The 22,606-nt window shown below is 51.8% G+C and overlaps 2 protein-coding genes across 5 annotated transcripts; both read right to left on the bottom strand.

Annotated features, from left to right (window-relative positions):
• Positions 1–362: 362 nt before the first annotated feature.
• On the bottom strand, positions 363–7,513 carry LOC119110883 (pyruvate dehydrogenase E1 component subunit beta, mitochondrial). Of its 4 annotated transcripts, none has more exons than XM_037234762.1 (8): positions 7,489–7,513; positions 5,563–5,633; positions 4,775–5,029; positions 4,263–4,370; positions 3,663–3,770; positions 2,314–2,497; positions 1,762–1,995; positions 363–947 (listed from the first exon to the last, which is right to left on the bottom strand). In XM_037234762.1, exons 2-8 carry the CDS (start codon positions 5,590–5,592, stop codon positions 799–801), a joined length of 1,068 nt encoding a protein of 355 aa, XP_037090657.1. In that variant the 5' UTR covers positions 5,593–5,633; positions 7,489–7,513; the 3' UTR covers positions 363–798. The 4 variants fall into 4 exon arrangements, with proteins under 4 accessions (XP_037090657.1, XP_037090656.1, XP_037090655.1 ...); XM_037234761.1 differs by lacking the exon at positions 7,489–7,513 and adding an exon at positions 7,242–7,339; XM_037234760.1 differs by lacking the exon at positions 7,489–7,513 and adding an exon at positions 7,202–7,309.
• Positions 7,514–15,935: 8,422 nt separating this feature from the next.
• Positions 15,936–20,903, bottom strand: LOC119110880 (uncharacterized). Its single transcript, XM_037234757.1, has 4 exons — positions 20,723–20,903; positions 19,579–19,737; positions 18,435–18,614; positions 15,936–16,659 (listed from the first exon to the last, which is right to left on the bottom strand). Exons 1-4 carry the CDS (start codon positions 20,897–20,899, stop codon positions 16,510–16,512), a joined length of 666 nt encoding a protein of 221 aa, XP_037090652.1. The 5' UTR covers positions 20,900–20,903; the 3' UTR covers positions 15,936–16,509.
• Positions 20,904–22,606: the final 1,703 nt, after the last annotated feature.

Below are 22,606 nucleotides of genomic sequence, written 5' to 3'. Positions count from 1 at the left end.
TAGTGGTAGCAATATTGCCACGGCAGCCGACCGGCAGACAATCCCCGTTAATCATAACCACTAGTTCAGGAATTCTGACGCCCTGATTCTGACCCACTGTTTTTTATATGCCCTTTGTAACCCTGTGGATGGCCAGCATTCGTGGGGCAGGTTTTACACGAGTGGTGGTTACTGAAGACTGATACGTGGCGCAGGTTTTAAACAAGTGGTGGTTTCTGGAGACTGATGAATCTGTTCTTGTTTTTTTGTTTTGTTTTTTTGCTGCGGGTACGGCCATGACTGGTCCCGGTATTCATGCAGTACGACCACTATATCGTGCCCGGACATCCTGAATATCACGGCATTGAAGAAAACCACAGAACGCGCAGACTCGATCTGTATACAACACGGATATCACGGCCAAATGACCCGGACCACATGACCACATCAACCGCATGACACGCGTCAGAAGCAGTGAGCTCCACTATGAGGTTCGCGCGCTATTGCACCGTCAGCGCCCACCTGAGAAAAACCCACTCGTCGTCAAAACGTTCGTGCCAAGCTCAGGGCCCGCTGAAGTAAGCTGGGTGTTGCGCATGGCCAAACTAGCAGGACGCCGCGTCTCCCCGTACACTCTGCCCCCCCCCCCCCCCCCCCCCCCCGTACATTCTGCCAAACATAAAACACGCTCAGACACGATCAGTAACACCGGTACCACCACCACACGGGCCTAGCGCTGCTGTGCGGGGCCGGGGCCGGGTGCGCTTCACGGTGGAGGCGGCCACGCCTGCCGTCCCCGAAACCTCGAGCAGGTCCAGCTCACGACGCGTTGAGGACTTTCTTCACTGACGCGACGATGTCGGCGGCGGTGGGCAGGGCGGCCTCCTCCAGGCTCTTGGCGTACGGCATCGGCAGGTCGGCGCCGCACAGCCGCGTCACCGGGTAGTCCAGCTCGTAGAAGGCCGGAGCTGCGCGTGGAGAGCATCGGGACAGGTCACGCCAGCTGGTCAGGCTCCGCACGCCGCGCACTGGGACAGCGCTCAAGAACACTGACCGAGCGGCAGCGCACGGGCACCGGAATCGTGGAAAACCCTATACGAAGTCGCTGGAAACCTGCCTCACAAACATGATAAGTCGGCACCAAGCATGACAGGGTGTCAATGGGCGACCACGTCGCCTACGGCACGCCGTGTAGGGCAGCTGGCGCAATCAAATGCAATTATAAAAGGCGCAACAAAAACACGCATCAGAAAGACCGCGAACCCAGCAGGCGCAATCCCCAGGCATGTCTACGATTTTCGAATTACCGACATAGTACACATGTGGGACAGGCGTACAATGTACTGTGACATGCCATTGAAGACCAGATGATTGGACGAATGAAAACATGCTCACATGTATGGCAGCAACGAATGACCCAAAGAAGTTCAGAAAGTTCGACATTGTCTTCTGTAACATCCATATTTCGTACATTCTTTCCTATTTCGTCTATCCACATCGGTATTTGTCCAGTAGTTTTAAACGATGGTAGCCTACGTGAGAAACATGCGACAGCCGTTTTCCCGAAGGGGACCTGATCACTGACTCAAGAGATCGGGGACCACAATATGACCCTGCAATTTACAGTGCCGCTTGTCATGACGCACAGAATACGGTCAATCGAAACTGCCCGGCCCCACTCCCCCAACCACGGTCGAGGACACTATACCATGCGCGGCAGCTGTTTGAAGCGAGCTGGGGTGCCTGGTGCGCCTCGCCGCGCCCGTGGCCACGGCAACTCACACTCCATGATGCGGGCGGAGATCTCGGAGCCGACGCCGCACTGCGGCCAGCCCTGCTCCACAGTCAGGCAGTGGTGCGTCTTGGTGACGGACTTCTCGACGGTGGCCATGTCGAGCGGCCGCACCGTGCGCAGGTTGATCACCTCGCACTCGATGCCCTGGGCAGCCAGCTGCTCGGCCGCCTCCAGGCAGATGCCCACCGGACGCGAGAACGCCACCAGCGTCACGTGCGAGCCTGTGAGCCGGGGGCCGGTCACCGCGGGCGCCGAATGCCACCTCACAGGGCCGGGGATGCATTGCTCGTGGTATGGCGCCGCCGACAAGTCACTGGTGCTGCCATGGACACGGCTCAGACTGTGCGGCGGCACAAGTCATTGATCAACTCCGCCATCAAGCAAAATACACAACCGTTTGCTGAGTTTCTGAAATAGAAATAGATCATTGTGCACATATCGCAAAAGGCTTTCACACTGTGAACATGCTATAAACAAAAGACAGTCCAACAATTCAGCCCCTGCATATAGACATCTGCCACACCGCCATTATGCCGCACCTTCGCGCTCAATCTTGGCCTTGCCGATGGGCACCAGGAAGTCGCGGTCCTTCAGCAGCTCCTCCTTCACTTCGAACGGCAGGCCATACATCAGCTCGTTCTCCAGAAATACCACCGGATCCGGGTCGCGGATGGCCGACTTGAGCAGACCGCGGGCGTCCTCGGAGCTGTACGGGGATACGACCTGCGGCGGCAGTGGCGCAGCGCCGTTTGTCACGGGGCCAGAAGACGATCACGGCGCGCCCGCTAGCCGAACGCAGCAGGCAACATGTGTGATCGTAAAACGTGGTTTCGAAAGGGAAGTTCGTGATTATCATCACTAGGCGGGCTGCATGCACCCATAGCCAAGATATCGCAAGAGGCGTAGGAAGGTCGGCGAGAACGAAGTACCCGTGGGCTGACGCAAAAATGACATTTTGGCCAGATGAAACTAGATTCCGGCAAACATGAAAACGATGGCTACGATCAACACTGATTGAAGTCCGTCCACTTCACTGCAAGTTGGTGCTGTAGAGTCGGCCGCAAATATGGTGGAAATAGGTAACACAGGCAAACGTCGAAACAACGAGTGTCGTCAACCTATGATAAAGCTCACGATATTTGTTCTGTCGAGGAAGCCACATTTTGTTCTGAGAAGTGTATTAGTCGTATTGTGCGCATTTATTATACGTATTTGTACATCGTACATGCATATGCATGCGCTAGTTGTACTTTTAAGCTGTTTTAGAGTTGCATAACCCGAAGAAGCAATTACTATAGTATCTGAAATTTCGTGGTTTATGGCAGCTTATGCCACCGGCAGTTTTTTGACGGCCTGTTTTAGTCAGTTAAACCTGACTTCGACTGGTCGCTACCGGCCCTGGTTTAATGGCGATCAACCGACATGGCAGCAACGATCCAGACTCTACTGAGATATCCAGACACCTTTCATCCCCAACTGCATGCCTTCAACAGCGCATCGACCGCTGCTTTGTGTTGCTATGCCACCACAGACGTCTTACTCATAAACAAACGCACTTACTTCGCCTCTCGGTCGAGTGGGGCTTGGGTCGTAACGTCACAGGTAGGAGAGGGCTTCCGTCGTGATGTCATAGGTAAGGAATGGGCTTACTCCGCAGGGATGGGCTTCCACGGCTTATGAAGAACGGGACAGCTGGAGTGTTGGGAATCACCACGAGGCCTGGGCTGGCCTTAACGCCGAGAAAGCTGGAGTGTCAAAAGTTACTGCGAAGGTTGGACTGACCTCAAGGCCACGACAGCTGAAGTGCCCTGAATCACCGCGAGATGTGGACTGACCTTGAGGCCAGGACGCCTTGAATACTGGGAGTCGCCGCGAGCCCTGCACTGACCTTGAGGCCGGGACAGCTGGAGTACCAGGAAGCGAAGCACTGCGAGTGCTGTGCCGCCACTCCGGCCGCCGCGCCGTTCGGGCCGCGGAACACGATCGGGACGTTCATCTGTGCACGATGGGCAATGGTCGTGGTAAGCTCGGCAGGACAGCACCGGAAGTCACAACAGAGCCACAGCCAAGCACGTGACCAAGCCGGGGCAAAGGGGTGGTCCTTTCACCTGCCCCTATAACGAGTTAAGACCCTTAGACCATCCGGAGGTTGGCCCCTGGGCCCTCCCAAATCACAACAGCGCCTGAATGTTGGAGCGTGGTTTGCAGTGAGCTACACGACTCTTTCTCTGAAAGGCGTAATACCATGCATGCAATACGGTGTGACGAAGAAAACACAATCCCGTCCTCCGTGGCGAACACCAAGCTGGGGTGTGTGGCCCACGAGGCTGGGCACCATACTTGATCGCCATTTTTGTATATTCCGCGAACTATTTCCCCGTCCCTATCACCACTAAAAGGACATGAGATATTGCCCAACCAATGAGCATAAGAGCTACTTGTGTTTGTGCAGAGTCTGGCGATTGCTCCGAGACGAGAGATGACATACCAGGCCGGCAGACATGTAGTAGGTCTTGGCTGCCGAGTTGATCACCTGGTCGATAGCTTGCATGGAAAAGTTGAAAGTCATGAATTCACAGATTGGCCGCAGCCCCGCCTGAAAAGGGTCACGTCACGAAATGAAGAACGCATAGTTAGGAATACAGCCAGTGTCAATAGCCAGCTTTGGAAATGTGGTGTGATGAGGCATGCCAAGTAACTGTTTAACAAAAACATGGCCAAATACATGCAGCGTTTTGGTTGTTATGCACCATCAGACCACAGATACCAACCGAAATAAGTATTTTTAATGCATTCGATACAACGGCCCATTCTCGCAGGGCTGGCTGCAAAAAGGCTTGGGGCATGTGGGGCATATTGGGCATATTAGACATATGCCTAGTTCAAGATTCCCACTGCCCAAAAACGTTGCTGCATGACAGACCCGATATCCCGTGCAGATCATAAGCGTACGACCCAGATCAGCGTCGGCCGCCGCCTCCGACTACCTCCCGCACTCACGAAGGCGGCACCGACGGCGATGCCGGCGAAGCCGGACTCGGTGATGGGCGTGTCCATGACGCGCTTGTCGCCATACTTCTTCCAGAGGCCGCGCGACACCTTGTAGGCGCCATCGTACTGGGCCACCTCCTCGCCCAGCAGGAAGACGCGTTCGTCGCGCGCCATCTCCTCGTCCATGGCGCCGTTCAGCGCGTCGCGCACCATCACCTGCGCCCGGCAGGTGGCGCTCGTGCTGAGCGGCCGCGAGCAGCCGCGCTGCGGGAGGGCCGGCCACTTTAACGGATACTCCGGACATCACAGTGAGGGACCTTGGACCTATTTCATCCATAGCATCAGAGAATGGATCTTTACATGTTGGCACATACATCAAACTGCATGACAAAATATAAATGGTTGGGTGGAGTACACATGCATTTTCATAACACAATAAAATTATTGTTGATGGAAGTAGCATCAACCACTGAATGTCTGGTATAATTTGACAGTTTTCAAAGAAAATTGTGTTTATTCTCTGGTGAATAAAACCATGGGCCCCAACAAATATCACAAATTGTGTTTTAGTATGACTGTGAATGGTAGCACAATACATGGATTCTTTAATGAGTCTTGGTGCAAAGTTAGCATAAGGCTTGCAATGCATTGTTTTTGTTCTTTGAGCCTTTGTTGCAAGAGCCTCTGTTGATTTTAAATGGCAGTTGTTAAACGACATTCTATTACAGACAGCACGCCTACTCTCATATAAAATAAGTGAAATTGAATACATCAGAAAACACGTGTCCATTACTTACCAGAAAATGAATGGTTCCTCTAACAAGCATTTTGATTTTACAAAAAGCTGCTCTTCAGTTGGAAGTGTAGTCTGTAAAAAGGAACACATAATTACAAGACTAGAGACTGAAATGGGCAGCATGCAAATAAAGTCATGGAAAATGATACAAGCCACATGAACACTATCTCCCCTCATGCCCAGTCCTTCTCATGTTTGTTCACTTACATCATGAAGTGAAATTCACATGAATGAACATAAAATATTACAAAGTACTGATATTTACATATAGAGTGCTATTTCCAGCTTGGTGCAAAATTTTAGCATGCATTTAATTGTTGTGCTCAGCAGCAGTGAACTATCTAATAACATGGTAGGAATACCAGAACATCAACCTAGTGACTTTGCTAAAGCTTCTGACCAAGAGTCAGCAAATATCCAACAGCTCCATTAAAATGTGTTGCTTAATGATTCATTGCTGAAAATATGACAAACTACCCAAATATAGTTTCACTAACAAAGCTATCATGATGTACCTAATGTTCAGACAATATCAACTGACTTCATATTTTTTCATGTTGTCTATGCTTTGCATTGGGTGTGGATGTCTGTCATTTCTTTTCTTGTGTGCATTTTAACTATTATCTACTGGCTTTCATGTAATTTTGATATATTGTATACATTGTATTGTGCTATCATGTATTGGTATAGACATCATATAACTCACAACATGGAGGTGCCTTATAAACATATTTGTATCCAAAATGAGACCCTGTCCAAAATATCTCATAAGTTGAAGACTCAGACTAGGACACAGGCGATGACCAATACTCAGTATAGAGCATACATAAATGTTCTTTAAGCACCAATTCCTTGCCAAAATTCAGGAAAGGCCTAGGACAGATCAGCTGAATCAATGATTTCTTGGTTGCATTACCTGGCCATCAAGTATGACCTGGATCAACACATAACATCAGACTTTTGATAGCTGCATTCCCAATCCACAAAATTAAATTAAATTTAATGTATGTGTTATGTGTAATGTAATGTATGTGTTAATTATTAAAAAATTTAATGTATGTGTTAAATCAAAACCAGTAAAATGTATCAAAGATATTGAAGTGCTAGAACAAAAGCTATCACATAAGTATGAAGCAATTTAATTGCACCAGCTTTCACTGCTTGCACTGAACAGATAAGCCAGCTGCAACTGGCCACACAACACATTGTCAGTTGATGAATGCTATGAATGCTGTAAATTCAAAACAAGATGAAACAACTTTGTATGTGGTATATGCAGGGCAAAAGTGATGTTAACCCATCTCGGACAGAGCACCAAATCCGGGTACCTAATAGGGGTGCCTAATTAGAAGTCACATGGTGCAAATTAGGTCATGATTAAAATCTTGGAGATCCCAGGTCACAATGCCATCAGCCCCTGCCTCAAGCTGAGAAGTTGACTTCCCCAATTCATGCAGCATCAGACCTGCCCCAAATATCACGTAGACCGGTCTGCCACGTCTTGCAGACTAGCGTATTCCCAATCCCAACACCCATGTTATCTTCTGACTACATTGCCACAGAACATACCAGAAGACACATCAAAAGAACTGAAGTCCTCACAGAAGCAAACTGGCGCTCACTCTTTCCCAAGGTCTTACCCTAAAAATGCTTCGTGCAACACCACACAAATAGTATTACCGAGAAACGCCGTCCGATAGACACAAATATCTGCACAAGCGAAGGCAAGGCTCACGAAAACCGGCTCTCGCCACCTTCGCCGCGGCGTTTTCCTCGCCATTACTTGCTACACCTAAAATACTAAATTATGAAGCATCAATCGCATAACTAGGGCGGAAAGCCCTTCCCAATTGGGGTCCGTTCGGTCGAGGGAAATTATCCAACGTATACCTATTTCCCCGATAATCCACGGAGCTTCCCCACTCACAAGTCTCCCCAGTCTTGCTTGGTGCCCAGCGTACAAACCAACACATCCGCGATAATATTTAGTACGAACTCTTACTAAGAGGGAAATGGTGTTTAGTATCGATTGACACCGCGGTTACTGGCTCTACGATTGACACACACTAAAAGCATGTCTATGCTTAAGGCCGCGTAGTTTGGTACGCATGGATACTAAGCACCGCAGGCGGATAACCCAAGGCTCAAGCATCGGAAATGGGGTGCATAGGGGTGAACTTTATGGATTTATGTGTTATTAATGGGAGTAGAACACCTCCACCATTTGGGGATCCCGGATCAAGTATGGGAAAGGGGTTTGGAAACGTGCCTGGAGAAACTTTCGCACCTTAATTACAGCAGTGGTATCTGCCGGGTGAGCAAGATATGGATATATCCTGGATTGCAGGCCTTGTGGAAGAAAATGACATCCGGATAGTGCGCTGATGATGGAATATTGCTTTTGGGCTGTATGGATTAGCATCAGACTTGCATTTCACCCAAATTTTGGGGGTCGGCCCAGCGCTGGCTTGCTTATTTTGGGATTTTATCCATTTAATGACTCCTATACACACACATACATACGCATATATATATATATATATATATATATATATATATATATATATATGTGTGTGTGTGTGTGTGTGTGTGTGTGTGTGTGTGTGTTGTGTGTGTGTGTGTGTGTGTGTGTGTGTGTAATTTGGCAAACTCAGTTTGGCAAACCCGAGGCCGGCCGTCGAGCGATGAAAAAAATCCGAATCAGGTGTTCCAGGCGCCACAGCGGTGCGCGTGCACAACGGAAAGGCTTATGTCAACCCGGCGCAAACCCTACGTAGGCCGTGGAGTTCGGTCATTCGAGGTGCTCCGCACCGTGGGCACTCAGGGGTGGGTTTTTGGTACGGGCCAAAGAGGGTGGGACTCTGTGGCCTTAAGATGGGGTTCCTTCACGTGTTTGTAAATGACTGCACGCATAAATCTGAATTGGATAAAATGCGCATTTGATCTTAATTCATTGTTCAGGCTATTTCCAAGGCAAGTTGCCGTGTTTGGAACTGGAAAGCATCGGAGTAGGTTCTAGAACCATTCTAATTTGAATATGACCATTGATAAATTACACATGTGCAGCAAGCGTATTTTTCCCTTTCTGGTGCGCTGTGCCGGGGGTGTTCTGCAGTGAACGCTAAACGAACTCCTCTGGGCCCGCGCACCCATACCGTGTGGCAGGCGGGGAAAGTGTGCGTAGAACTGAGCCATGATGCATGGGTGTGACCACTTAGTGCAAGGTGGTATTTTATGGTGAGGACTGGCACGAAGCGCTGGCCAGCAATATATTTACATCAGTCTCCCACAGTTAGGCTTGCCTCACAATGTTACAGAAGTGCCCTGTAAAAACTTGCGCGATAATGTGCCCACGAGTTGGAAAAATATGACTTTCAGGGCTGGGGTTTAATTCAATTCCGGATTTCTGGGATACCGATGTCGGGATTTGCCTGCATATCCCAGCATCCACCCTTCGCCTTCAGTTGTTAGAGATATTCCAATATTGAGTATGGTATCGAAGTATGATATCTGAGTATGAGCATCACCATCAAATGTGAAACACAATCATATGTGTTAAACCGGACACGATTCTGCACCTATGTTCGCTGGACGGTGATGATTCAAACGAAGGAATGAGCTGGAAGCATCAGATTGAAAGGAGTCTTTTACGATGGCAACGCCTTATGTTCTTGAGAACATATCCACCGCTGTGATCATGCGTTCCCGTGCCATATAATAATATTTCGTCCATTGCGAAGGTCGCTTGCACACATATTAATCAGGGTATGTGGTTGCGCGCTCGACGGTGCATGTATTTAGTTGTGTACGGCTCAGTTATGGCTGCGGCTCTAACGACCGTTGTTGGGGTTGTGTTGAGGCTAGGTGGCGTCGCCTGCTTCTTACCCTGGGAGGAAGGGCGGGCACTGCGAAGAATTTAATCGAATCCCGTATCTCTGATTTCTTAGACGTGTTCGGCTTATGCACTCTACTGTCGGCACCGCTATGTATTCAGCTGTAATAAATGTCAACGTGCGGTATGTTTTTCACAGATGCTGGGCTGAACCACCGAGCAGCACAGGCGCTATAAGAATTTGGTGGTCCTCGCTGTTCGAACTGCAAGAAGGAGAGCTTCCGGGAAAGAGAACTAGCCCCCAGTCACCTTTTACCAACCCAGCCAGCAATTCACTGCTATTCACGCAGTTCGTCCCCCGCCAGCCCAGATCCTCCCAGGCAACCGTTTCGGCCAACAGCATATGTGAAAGGACAATCCTTTCGATACGTATACGGTGCAGCTAAGAAGGCATGTGTACTTTACACGCCATGCCCAACCCTTTCTTTCGCTTCCAACATTGTACCCCGCTGCTCACTTTGGTTGGGTCGCCTTCCTCCTAACCAACCCACGATGGGGTGGGTGGGTTCGAGTCGTTGGGAAGCTCGCCATCTGCCGCTGGCTGGTATGGCCTCTGGCTGGTGGCTGGTGGCACATCTGGTGGTTGCGGCCCCTCAGATGGGGTCGGATGACGGAGCGGGCCGCGCGGGTCATCGCGGCTCATGTTCACACAACGAATGCTGTTCAGTGTGAGCTCATGTACGCTATTATGTAAATACTGTATTCGCGGTAAAACATCACCGTCATCAAAAATGTATGAGACGTTAAATAGGTCAAGGAATTTGATGGTAATCGGGCATGTAACAAAGATAAGACAGTAGTAGTAGCCGTATTCTTCGGGGAAAAACCAGGAGAACCCACTTCAGAATTGTCTTCTGAGGAGAATTCAAGCAGAATTCAATTCTGCTATTCGTTTTGGCAAAGACATGCTGCCGAAATATCAACAGATCTATTTCTCCATTGTCCCGGTTTTTCTCCGAGAAATAAGTCTACTAATGCTGTCTTATCTATGTGAGCAATGTCCCCCGCAAATGCGCTCAACAGCTTACGTGTTTCATGCATGTGAGGACTAACATGAAAAAAAATGTAGCGGGATTCGGCACTTGGGCGTACAACTCCTCTGAGCAACCACGCTTGCTGGTGTTTGGTTTCAGATGCATGGAAGCTTTGATTACAACAGTTTCTGTGCCTGACTGCCAAGTCTTGACTACCCTGTTGACAGGAATGAATCCATAATTATGTTAAGAGGGATCAACCAATTTATCTAAGAATACTGAATTTTTGTGTTTTTGTTAAATACGTACGCACGCACGCACGCACACAAGCACGCACACAAGCACGCATGTACACACGCACGCACGTACGCACGCACACACGCATGTATGCATACACCTACACACACACATACACACGCACACGCACGCACGCACACAAACACACACGCGGGTCTTAACAATAAGAGAGACTAAATCGCATGATGCATTGTAGCGCATTCATATATTCGAGAGCTCGCCGAGCTCGCCAGGGGCGGATCCAGGATTTCGTCAACGGGCGGGAGCACGCAACACTATGGGCTCCCTACAGTTAGTGTCCCCCCCCAAAAAAAAAATTGCCGCATTCCGGCCACTACATTTTAGGCTTCTTAATATGTTATTTTGTTAACGGGAACACATCTATCTGTCCGCAGCCCTAGACAAATAAGTGTGTTGCGTATGTACATACATGGAGCTTATTCATTCCCCATATCATGGTAAATTATGTCACTTAAAGGCTAGGTTGTTCCGAAAAACATGGCAAAATACCCTAAACTTGGCTGCTAAATTCCATTGAAATCAAGCACAAACTTGATTCAAAGCTTACTTACAGCTAGCCGGTTGGTCGATGTCATCAGTTGATGGCTGGTGACCACTGAAAAGTGTTTGCTTTGTTTGTTATGAGGAGTGCAAAATATCATGGAATTTAAAATACACTAAGAACGTGATGAACAAATGGAAGAAGTGTCACAAATTCAATAACCAACGGTAATTACACATACGAGGTCGGTTACACCTGAAATTATGTTTAACAATTGGGCGTGAAAATTAATCGGCGAATATCCGACTGCCGTTCTTAGGCTAATGCACCAAGGTCAGCATGGACGGAACGTGAGCGACCATGGGTATCGTGGTAGGCCAGCAACAAAGAGGCCCCCGTCAGCAAGGGAAGGGTCCTCAGAACAAGCGAGAAGAACCCAAGACCAACGTGGTGGTCCGTTGAACGGTCGGGAGTGCCCCGGCAGGCTGACATAAAAGGCCTCGGCCAGAGCACAGGGCCCTTTAAGCAAAGGAAATTACCTAAGACCAGTGCGCGTGAAGAAATGCCGCTTTGCGATCAAGAGTGTCCGAGCAGATCAACAGAAAGGGCCCCGATATGAGCAAAGGGTCCTCCGCAAACATTACCGAAGGAAAATAACTCTAGATCAATGTAGAGCGTCACTAAATTAAGTGGCTCGATGCCCTGCCTTATATGGGCCCCAACAAGAGCAGCAAGTGGAAAGAACGGGGACTGATATGAAGGGCCCCTGAGCAACGGAGTGTACCGCGGTATATGGGGCCCGACAAAGGCGCATAGAGCCTTTCGGATGCATGGGAAGAATCTGTGAAGAGCCGCTGATCGATCAAGAGTGCCTAGGCATGTTGGCGGACAGCACCCCAATAGCAGCATAGGGCCCTACGAGAAAATGCAAAGAGATCAAGGACAGCATGGAAGGCTCCTTAGCAATCGGACTAACTCGGCAAGTGGAGATATAGGGCCCGGCAGCAGCGTAACGCCTCTGGATAGCGTAATGAGCCTCAAAATGTTTCCAATCACCACCCGGCCAATCAGCAAAGAATTAGCTTTCTCTGTTGACGGGCTATTCAGTTTCGCCTGTGACTGTCCTTGGTCCTCTGGAGACCCGTAGACGTCCAATTGTGTTGTGTTTTGTGTCCGAAAACTGCGTCCGTTCGCCCGGACATGAGACCCCTTCTGAGCCTATTTGTCCTCTTGGGGTGCAAGGGGCGTGGTTCCGTTTCCCCTCCCCCCGCTGGATTCACCACTAGCCCAAGCAGCTTAATAGATTGAGCCCCAACAAGAGCATAGGGTCATCCACTGAAACGAGAATCATCGCAGACGTAGTATGGAGGGCCCGGGAATGACCGAAAGCACGCGAGAAGTTAGCAGATGTGGGTCCCAGCAAAAGCGTAGGGTCCTCCATTTAAATAATAAATCCCACAACACAATGCGGAGGGCCCCTAAACCATGAAGTACACCCGAACAGGTCATAACATAGGACCTTGATAATGGCGTGTGGCCCACTGTTCAAATAGGAAGTACCTGCTTGCCGTCAAGGGACCGCGACTGCATTCTAGGACAACTGCTTAGCACTGCTACACCGAAAACGGGACTGGAGCCAACCACTTTTCGTGATTTTTGAGGCATTTAGTCCGAACCTTTTGTTTGGATGGATTTCCGGGATCAGACCCCCAGCTAAGCGGTGCTTGTTGCATGAACCCTCACTCCAACATCCGATAGCAAAATTTAAGCCCACCGGAACAATTTAAGGCGAAAATGTAACGTGACGTCAAGCATGGCGTGGCTCTCATATCCCTCTCCATTTTACACCCTTACTTTTTAAAAAATGCGTCACTTTGTTGTTCCAGAGGATGCACCATGTGATACTCCACAGAAAGTATTGTTTAACCGTTTGCTTGTGACGCATTGTTTTGCCATGCAACGTGTTTGAATGATCTAACTTATCGATTTTTACAGGCCAAGCGGTGAGACAGAAATGCGTTTGCGAGAAAAAAAGAATCGATGCGTTTTAACGGCGCATCGTGAAAGGACTTAGTCTGCATTTTCCTGGCAGCTGAAAAGGCGCTAAGCATGGCATGGACGTTTCGAGACAGCGGCCGTGCATGAACTCAACATAGCCTGATATTGCGTCACAGGCGCACTTGTCGCAGTTTTCATTGCCGCAACAACTCGTCGCGGCGCACCAAGGGCGATACGTTGCAACTACAGTCGGCATTTCCTCTGGATGATTGCCCGACACACTTTGCAATGGCTGACGCGACGTCGTTGGCGATTGCGTTTATCCTGGGTGGATCGCCCATGAGACGGGCTTGGCAGCGTCCGCTGAGCCGCTGCGAAGGCGGTGTCACACATACCCGAACTGCCAGGTGAAAGGTGAGACAGGGTAATCTGAAAGCAGATGAGCAGTTGGATCTTGACATCGCGCTCTGCATGGGACAAAATTCTGATGGGGCGGTCATGATCAGTTCAGACATCCGTGGAGTAGCGGCTTACGTGAAGACCCGGTGTCTCCGGGCGAACAGCGTCCACTGGAGCTCCCATTGTTTACTGGAGCTCAACCTGGCTCTTGACGCGGCTTCAAAGCATCCCGTCACCCGGAACATGTAGGCGACGTTGCGAGACACGGTGCCGTTTCTAAACGCCAAACCCAAAGTCCTGTTCGGGGCGGCAGCGTGACACGCCACTTCAGATACCGAGTGGCAAAAACTGACCACCCTCCGTGAAGCGCGATGGAGCAATCGTCACGACGGTGCGTAGCTTCCTGGAGCTGCTGGACGCGACAGATCCAGTTTCTAGGTCAGGTCTCAGGTCAGGTCAGGTCTCCGAGCCAGATGAGAAGTCACGTCACCCAAACTTTCGCGGGCTCCGTCGACGTGTGGCTCACGGACGCCTACGGGGGTCCATGAGCCACAGCCCGTGAGAGTATGAACCACACTGGCCGGACCTGAGCCTCTCTCAAGCAGAGGCAGAGCTGCTCCTCTGGCAGCAAATGTGGTCCCGGCTGGACAGCGAAATGTCGCCCCTTTCGCCGCCACATTCGAGCGATTTAACCCGGAGAGAGTCCGCGGTATCTGGAGGCTCCTGGACTTTGATGTGTGTCAGCCCCTCACGACATAGACAGCCGAACGTTCTTTCTCGGCGCTCAGCGAGTCGACTTGGCTCCTCAACCGAACCGGTCTGACTCGCCCCAGCTCGCTGGCCCTGGTGCACTGTCGCCCCAGTTCGCTGGCCCTGGTGCACTGCCGCCCCAGCTCACTGGCCCTGTCCCCAGTCCTCCAGAATCTACCCCAGAAAGATCATGATGCGTAGTGCCCCGAATAGCCCAGCCCCACGGCCTACTTTGGGATTGCGCCGGAATGAAACGACCTTTTGCACTGCGCATGCGCACCACCCAGCTATAGCGCCTGGAACACCTGATTCGGAGCTTCCTCAACGCTCAGAGTTCAACGCTCAAGGCTTTCCTCATCGCGGCCGGTCTCGGCGCATGCACAGCCGGGCCCGCGCCATACACAAAGGACGGCGCCCGTGTAACGTTCCGATCGCCCGCACGTTAACCGTAGAATGGGTACGCGAGCGCTCCACCAGTGTGTGAAAACGTTTACACAAGCACCTTGAACGTTGTGTGCGAGAATGTGTGCTCTTACTCACTTTACCACAACGCCTGCACACGCGTTCGACAATGTCGAGTGTCTCTGCGGTTGTGTACGACGGTTCCCCACGTCCTGAGAGCTGGGGGAGGGGCGTGCCTTACGTCCCCACGGTGTCGCCGCCCCTGGGCGCGTGAGGTTCCTATGCTGGAAACGGTCCTGTTGGGGCGGTGGTGGTGCACTGGCGTTCTGAATGTGCTGGATGTCATAATAATGTAATATAAATTGTAGATGTGGTAGATAACTACTGTATACAAATTTCTAATAATTCTGAACGGCGGATCTTAACGTCCCTACCGCGTAGACAACCCCTGGAAACGTGCCTGCTGGCATGAAAAAAGCATTCGCCCTCGTAAGGAAGACTTCCGCGATGCACTGGCTGAAATATGACGAAGCTTTTCATTTGTTAATACCCCTCCCTCCTGATAAAAAGCATAGTTACCTGCCCCCGGGCTATACATCACGTTTCATGAGCTCAAGCAAAATCGTGTAGTCCGGTTTCAAAGACCTTAAACCTTGATGGTATCCAGAGATCATAGTCATAATGGGGGAAAAGCACATGCGCTGTCGTAATCAACTTGTCGACCCCATCTGGTGTCATGAATTTGAGCAGCATCGTAGATGTCCTGATTAAGGGGTAATGTACTCCGATGACCCCTGGAGGTTTGAGGAAACCGCAGGGCTCCGGTTTGACCATAAATTTCGCTTACCTCTGAAGGCCATCGTTTTCAAGTTTTTGAAAAACGAAAACCAGAAAAATACTTGTATTGGTTACTCTGCAAGTCGCGCTGCCAACTGTGGTGTGGCAGCTCCAGTCTCTCATAGTTCACCGCCTTTTGTCCTCATATCAGGTCTGTGCGCTCGTGCCGAAGACAGATCTGCTTAACCAGTGGTGCCTACTCTGCAATGAGCCACAATACGGGCCAGCTTCGCTCCATTCTAGCTCGTGACAGCAATTGCCAGTGGTGACATGCCGTCAGCACGCCATGCACCGTGATGGGATAGATACATAAACCAACAATATCACCACGATGAAATATATTGTGATAGCAATGCTCACGGTAGTGTATTTTCCTCCTCAAATAGTAGCGTCATGGAATGTTGTTTACGACAACGTACTCCAAAACATTTACAACACAAGCCAAACACATCCTGCCATCCATCTTCAGTCCCCTCACACCTTGCCGGTGGGTAGTGTCCAGGCGGCCGGGAATGCGCGCGGCACCACCCGCCGACCAGGGGCGGCCGGGACCAGCACAGCGCCCAGGCGGCCGGAGTGCGCGCGGCTCCGCCCGCCGCCCGCCGCCCGCGGACCGGGGACGACCGGGACCGGTGCCGGGAGGCTCAGTTGGATCGCGAAGCAGCCGAGCAGGCCGGCGCCGGGGCTCACTCTAGCCTCAGTTGGATCGCGGAGCAGCCGAGCAGGCCGGCGCCGGGGCTCACCCCAGCCTCAGTTGGATCACGAAGCAGCCGAGCAGGCCGGCGCCGAGGCTCACTCAGCCTCAGTTGGATCGCGAAGCAGCCAAACAGGCCGGCGCCGGGGTTCACTCCAGCCTCAGTTGGATCGCGAAGCAGCCGAGCAGGCCGGCGCCGGGGTTCACTCCAGCCTCAGTTGGATCGCGAAACAGCCGAGCAGGCCGGCGCCGTGCTCGATCCGGACACGGGCGTAGTAGACGCCGGCCGCTAGCTCCTCCGGAATGTGCACGGCCGCCAGGTCCACCAGCACGTTGTCTAGGCGGTACTCACCCTGCGGGCACACCGGCCGGACATGGGCATGCAGTGGGTGGAGAGTGGAGGTGGGGGTTCGGATTGCCAGGGTTCGAATGGATTCGAATCTTGCGAGTCCCGAATATTTAAAGGGAGGATTGGAGCCTGTCGCCAGAAATCAAACCGAATTCTGAGGGTTATCTTACAAATTTTCCATTTAATGGATTACATATGACCTGGATTTACATTTTATTCACGTAAACCAAATTCATCACGCCTATATCGGCAGGGTATCAAGCAGAGTTACCCAAGGTGCTTTCCATAGAAAGAGGCATTCGTTCAATACTTCAATGCCAGTAATTGAATCTATTCGAATCTTTTGTAATCTCGAGTCCGAATCCATCTACCTGAGGATTTCAAGCACCAAAAGCTGTGAATCTTCATTTCCAGTGACGGCTGTGCCGATCACTGAGACACGCAGCGGAGCGGGCGGTCTCCAAGTATGGTCCGCCGCGCGGAAGGGGGGGGGGGGCGGGATCATGGCCCCTCCGCCACGCGACGCTGCCCGGCGCGGGTGAGACCGGACGCGGCCTTCGGGAAACGGGGCGTGCCGTCAGCATGAGGCGCAAGTCACTATGTAGCTGAACGGTACTCATCCATCGCATGCCGACACGCGCATGTGGGACACCCGACGGGACGGACTTAGCGTCCTTTGCTATCTAGGTGTTCAGCATCTGTGGACTGGGTCCTGGCATGAGTGATGTGCATCCTTTTGAACAAAATCTGGGAAAGTTGTCAAGGTAACGATTATTTATATGAGGCTTCGACTGTTGGTGCTAGGTTTTGGCTGTATGGAATATGGTCTTTGGGTTTGGGGCTCCGTGCGCTCCCCTCCGTTGGAAGTTAGTTGGCTTTGCATGAGCTGGGGATATTAATATTTAAGTGCAAGACGTTGATGGAAATCCGTATGTAAAATTTTGAAAATGTTTTCTACAAAACATGCACTTCCGTCGAAATAATCACTTTTTGGCCAGGTGCCAAGCCTTCCAACGGCAAACGAACAACCTTTTTTGACTGAGTGATCCATAGTTGGCACTTAAAGTGGGTGATTCGTATTTGTATGCTGTTTTGAACCGAACTAGCCATTTTGAAGATCATTCGGCACAGTTCACAGTTCTGCCCTTCTTACGACCTAACCCCCTCTAGTTCCTGAGATATACGCCTCCGAAGATGTGCAAACCATTTCGGGCGGACTATTTCAAAGTCACCCAGGCATCTATAACGCAAAAATGACGTCATTTAGATCATCCCATCCCATTAGTCATGCGGCGATCAAGGCCAATGAAAGCATAAGTGTCGAGTCGTCCATATCTGGCCTTCGTGAGCACGATTTCCAGATACAACGGCTGTCGAATGGCTTTCAATTAATCTTGTGGTGTTGCTGTCGCGATCAAACGATGACTTATTGAGGAGCATATTTTTTAACAGAAAATTGTGTTGTCCAGAGCAGGCTTTTCCACTTAAAAGCGTACGAGTGGCTATAAAAGAGCTTGTTCTGTCACATCTGATTGATGCTTCAATATATTCGAATATGAAGCATTTCCTTTAAGCCGGAACGCAAATTTCAAGGACGACTTGCACGTCACAAAGCTGAAAGCTATCAGCCCACCGGACACCATTTGGAAGCCATTGGTGGGGCAAGGACGGCAAGCTCGCGCTTATGCAGAGAGAAGCATGTGTATGACCAAGCTTTTGAAGGTGACGGCGTGTTTAGAACGCAACACCAGGAGCCGATGAGCTCAGCTGAGTTCTTACCGGGCCCACCGGGCACAGGCACGGTATGTGATTCTCGACGAAGAAGGGCGGACAGGTGCCGTTGGTGGGAGTCGGTATGAGCTGGCAGGCATCTTTGAAGGAGCAGCTGCCGATCGCCCCCTCTAGGCAGGGTATCGTCACCCACCAGAACAGCACGTGGCGCTGCACCTTCATCGTCACCTGGAAACGGAGCACGATCCATCCTCATACAGACGAACGGTCCGACAGCCTGGTTCAGCTTGGTTCTCTCCATTATCAGACACCGGAGCAAACCAAGCATAGAGTGAGCCCGCTTCGTGACGATGCGCGGGCGTCCAGAAGTGTTGGAACCGGGGTCGGGCGAGAGGACCACAGGAACGGGGACCTTTTTCTGGCTCTCCGGTGACTGCAGTACGGCTGCCATCACTGCGCAGTAGGAAGGCGACCGGTGGCCACAGCGGAATAGGTCCGGAGGAGGCTCTGAGGACCACGGATGGAGACTGCAGACCGGCGACCCCGGCACCAGGGGCGGCAGGAACCTGGGACCGGTGCCAGCGACGGGAAACGTGGGACCGTTGCCGGTGGCGGGAACCTGGGACCGTTGCCAGTGACGGTGAACCTGGGATCGTTGCCAGTGACGGGAACCTGGGACCGGTGCCAGTGACGAGAAACCTGGGACCGGTGCCAAGGATGAGGAGCCTGAGATCCCCGACCATGAAATGGGAACAAAACCTGTGACCAGATACCGGGACCAAGACAGCAAAGTTCACACCGGGACCAAATCGTAGGGTAGAATGGACCGAGGACGACAAACCGGGATCAGATACAGCGGGCACCGAGGGTATGTGCGACCATCGCCTCAGAAACAGTGATCGGGGAGGAAGACCGGGAAAGTTCATTCACCAACACCACCAAAGCCGCATGAGCCGTCATCGGGGACCTGACTGATAATAAGTGAAGGCCCTGCATTCTTCGGCCGATGCCGGGATAAAAAACTCCTTGGCAAAATTAGGTGTGCGGGTGGGTGGGGCGGGGGGAAGGCATGCCACAAGTCGCTCGTCGGTGCACTCAGGCGACCTGATCGGTGAGGTCGATGAGTTTTGGGCTGTAACACCCCAGCAGATAACATACCTCCCAGAGTCCCCACTATCACCCAGCCGCCTACCTTGATGGGCGACTGGACCTGCGCGGTCAGCACGACATCGGCGCTGAGGTTAAAGGTCGACTTCAGGTTGATGACGTCAGGCACGTCGAGTGACCGCAGTTGGATCGGGTCATGGTCCGTGCCGCAGTTGGAGAAGGTCACGAGCGTCACACGCTGGGGCTGCAGCAGGCGTCAAACGGCGTTGATAGTTTGCTGATGCGAATAGAAACACAATGCTATACAATACAATCAAAAATAAAAATAACACAAGCGAGTTATGCATAGTTCATCTAGAGCTGCAAAGCAAATAACCGGCGTTCTTTTTTGTCATAAGTTCCAGTCGAAGGTTTTAAGTCCTTTTACATTTAAGCTTGATGTGTAGCCACACCTGCATGTGACGCTACGCTGCACAAAAACATCCCTCTCTCCCTTGTCACGCCGCCGTCACGTTCGGTCCGTTCCATCGAAACCCCCTCCCTCTGCACGCGCGACGTAATGTATGGACGGATCCCTTTCACAGACAAGCGGCTCTCGTCGCCACCAAGCGGACGGCCGTTTGTTTTTGTACGCCGGCTCGTTCATAGCCGACGCCACCCCGCCAGACCAGCCGCGATAGCCATCTGCTGTGCGTGGCGAGACAAAGGCGGGGGTCGGAGGCGAACGGACGTGGGTCGGAGGGTGGAGCGCGACGGCTCATCGTCAGTCCGTTCACGGGTGCGCATGCTCGGCGGCTGTTCGTCGCCCCAGCGAGCGCACTGTGACACTGAACCGTTTTAGTCTCTCTATGGACTGGTGCCATGGACGTGCGACGTTTTTCGAGATTTCTGTCCCGCGCTTATTAAGGAAGACATGGCACCCAAGAAAGAAACGTCGCATGGTTAAGCTCACGATATCATGGCAAACGGCTTAGGCATGCGTCTTGCCACCTGTGACGCAGCATTTCACGCAATGTAGCGTATTAGCACAACGGAAAGCCAGTCTAACATCTGAACGCAACGATCGCCTGATCGGATATAAACATTCAAAACACGTGCAGAGCCGACTGTGGCTTGGCACGTGAGACAAAAGTTTTTTCGAGCACTGGGTTCCTTGAATGGATGAATGGGTGCGTGGACTCTGACCTGACATGCAGAGACCAATCGTGCAGCATACCCAACGTACTCACCCGTGCATAATGAACCTGCTTGTCGGCACTGTTGACACGTTCAAATGGCGGCAGCTCATTCCGCCAGCGCTCTTGGGGGTCGTTGCCCGCCTTGTTCGCCTCGTACCGCGCCGCTGTGCCGGCTACCAGCAGGACGACGGCAGCAGCGCTCCACGCCAGACCTCGCCGCCCGGACATGATCGCCAGAGTGACGCTGGAAGCGAGCGTCCCTTACTGCCCGCGGTGGCCGGAGACCCCCCCCCCCCCCCTCCCCCTCCGCCTGCGGTCCGGCAGGACGGGTCGGAGATACGCTGCCGGTCCGGCATTACGCCACAGGACGCTGGTCTACGCGGGATGTGACGTCACGGCGACTGGAGGGTCGACGGTGTTGTTTTGAGTCCGGAAAACGGCGGTAGAGGCGCTGTGGGGACGCTGTTACTCCAGGCATGTTGATGATACAGACAGATGAGTGACATGTGTGAGAGCTCGGCGGTTCATGTGTCGGATGACAGACAAAACGCCGCAGCAGCTCACGCTTGCCTCGACAGAATCTCAGCAGAGTGGGCGGAAACAACTTGCCAATCTTGCCAATGTTGCGCCCGTAGCGCCTCCGTCTTCCTACCAGCAACTCGGTGGTGAGTCGGGTCTCCAGCGAGGATGCGCCCGCCAGGGCTGCCCCGGCTGCAGCGTGGATTCGCGGCGAGGAGTGGGTGGAGATCCGCGTTCACCGTCAAACGGTCTCGGTGCTTCATACGAAGGGAGGAAAAGATGTGCTGATGCTTAGTTTATTACTGTTCACAAAATACGACAGTGACCGGTGGGATCAAGCACTGAGTCTATAACACACTTAGCGTATTGCAGCCGCGGCAAAATACGTTGATTAGTGAAACCCAGCAATACCTGCCTGAAAAAATTGGCGTTCGAATGTGATTGTAGGAACATGAATAACTGCAGTTAAATGCTGTTCATGGCACTGTAATTTATCCAACATAAGACGACGACAAAGCACGCATGCACTCGAGCTCCAGGATAACCCACCTCACAACGGGTGCTGCCCTCTTTAGCCCATCTCGGGAGGCTACCGTACAGAGCGCCCAGAGCGGACACTCGTATAGTAACACTCTACTCAACGAGTGCGCGGGGCCGCCAGCCTTCGGCGCCTGCTGCTGGCGATTCCTGCCGCCTGCGCCTCGTGCCGAGCGATCCTCTCCGCACCACCATCTGCAAATGCTCGGGAAAAGGTGAGCCCAGTCGACTGCACAACTGGCTACATAGCCCTTAGCGTTTCTTTTCCCTGCAATATCTTAGAGTTAAATTTTGCTATATTTGGGTAAATGTGGCTGTGCCCCTTCTGCTCTCCTCGCCGCCATATCTGTCATCCCTTGGGTAAATGTGGCTGTACCCATTCTGCTCTTCCCGCCGCCTTGTCTGTCGTTCCTTGGGTAAATGTGGCTGTACCCATTCTGCTCTTCCCGCCGCCTTGTCTGTCGTTCCTTGGCATATCCAATGCCGGGGATGGTTCACGCGCCGCGCAATGGAGAAATCGTACAACAGGCTGTTCATACATTACGTTACAGATGCAGGGGAGAGGTTGATAAAGCGTAACCGAAACGTAATGAGAGGGCAGGGTCCTAAGTTGGACAGCGTAACTTTACGCTCGGGTGTGGTTGCGAATCATGCTAGTCTTTTTAATATGCTTTTCAAACCGTTGGATCCTTGCCATGGCAAACAACGCGTCCATGTTAAGTTTGCATCTCTTCATACCCCTGACAACTCGCGCTCAATAAGGGGCCGAACGGACGTGACCTTTTTTGGGACATTACACTTGGCACAGCGTAACCATGGGGAGGGAGGGGAGTCGTCAGCGCAAACAGCACGTAATCAGGGGAGGGAGTAGAGAAATGG

Source organism: Pollicipes pollicipes, unplaced genomic scaffold, assembly GCF_011947565.3.
Source record: "Pollicipes pollicipes isolate AB1234 unplaced genomic scaffold, Ppol_2.1 Scaffold_7243;HRSCAF=8683_pilon_pilon_pilon, whole genome shotgun sequence".
Classification (NCBI taxonomy): Eukaryota; Metazoa; Arthropoda; class Thecostraca; order Pollicipedomorpha; family Pollicipedidae; genus Pollicipes; species Pollicipes pollicipes.
Note: the sequence above shows the minus strand (reverse complement) of the source record. Positions and strands in the feature narration are given on the sequence as shown.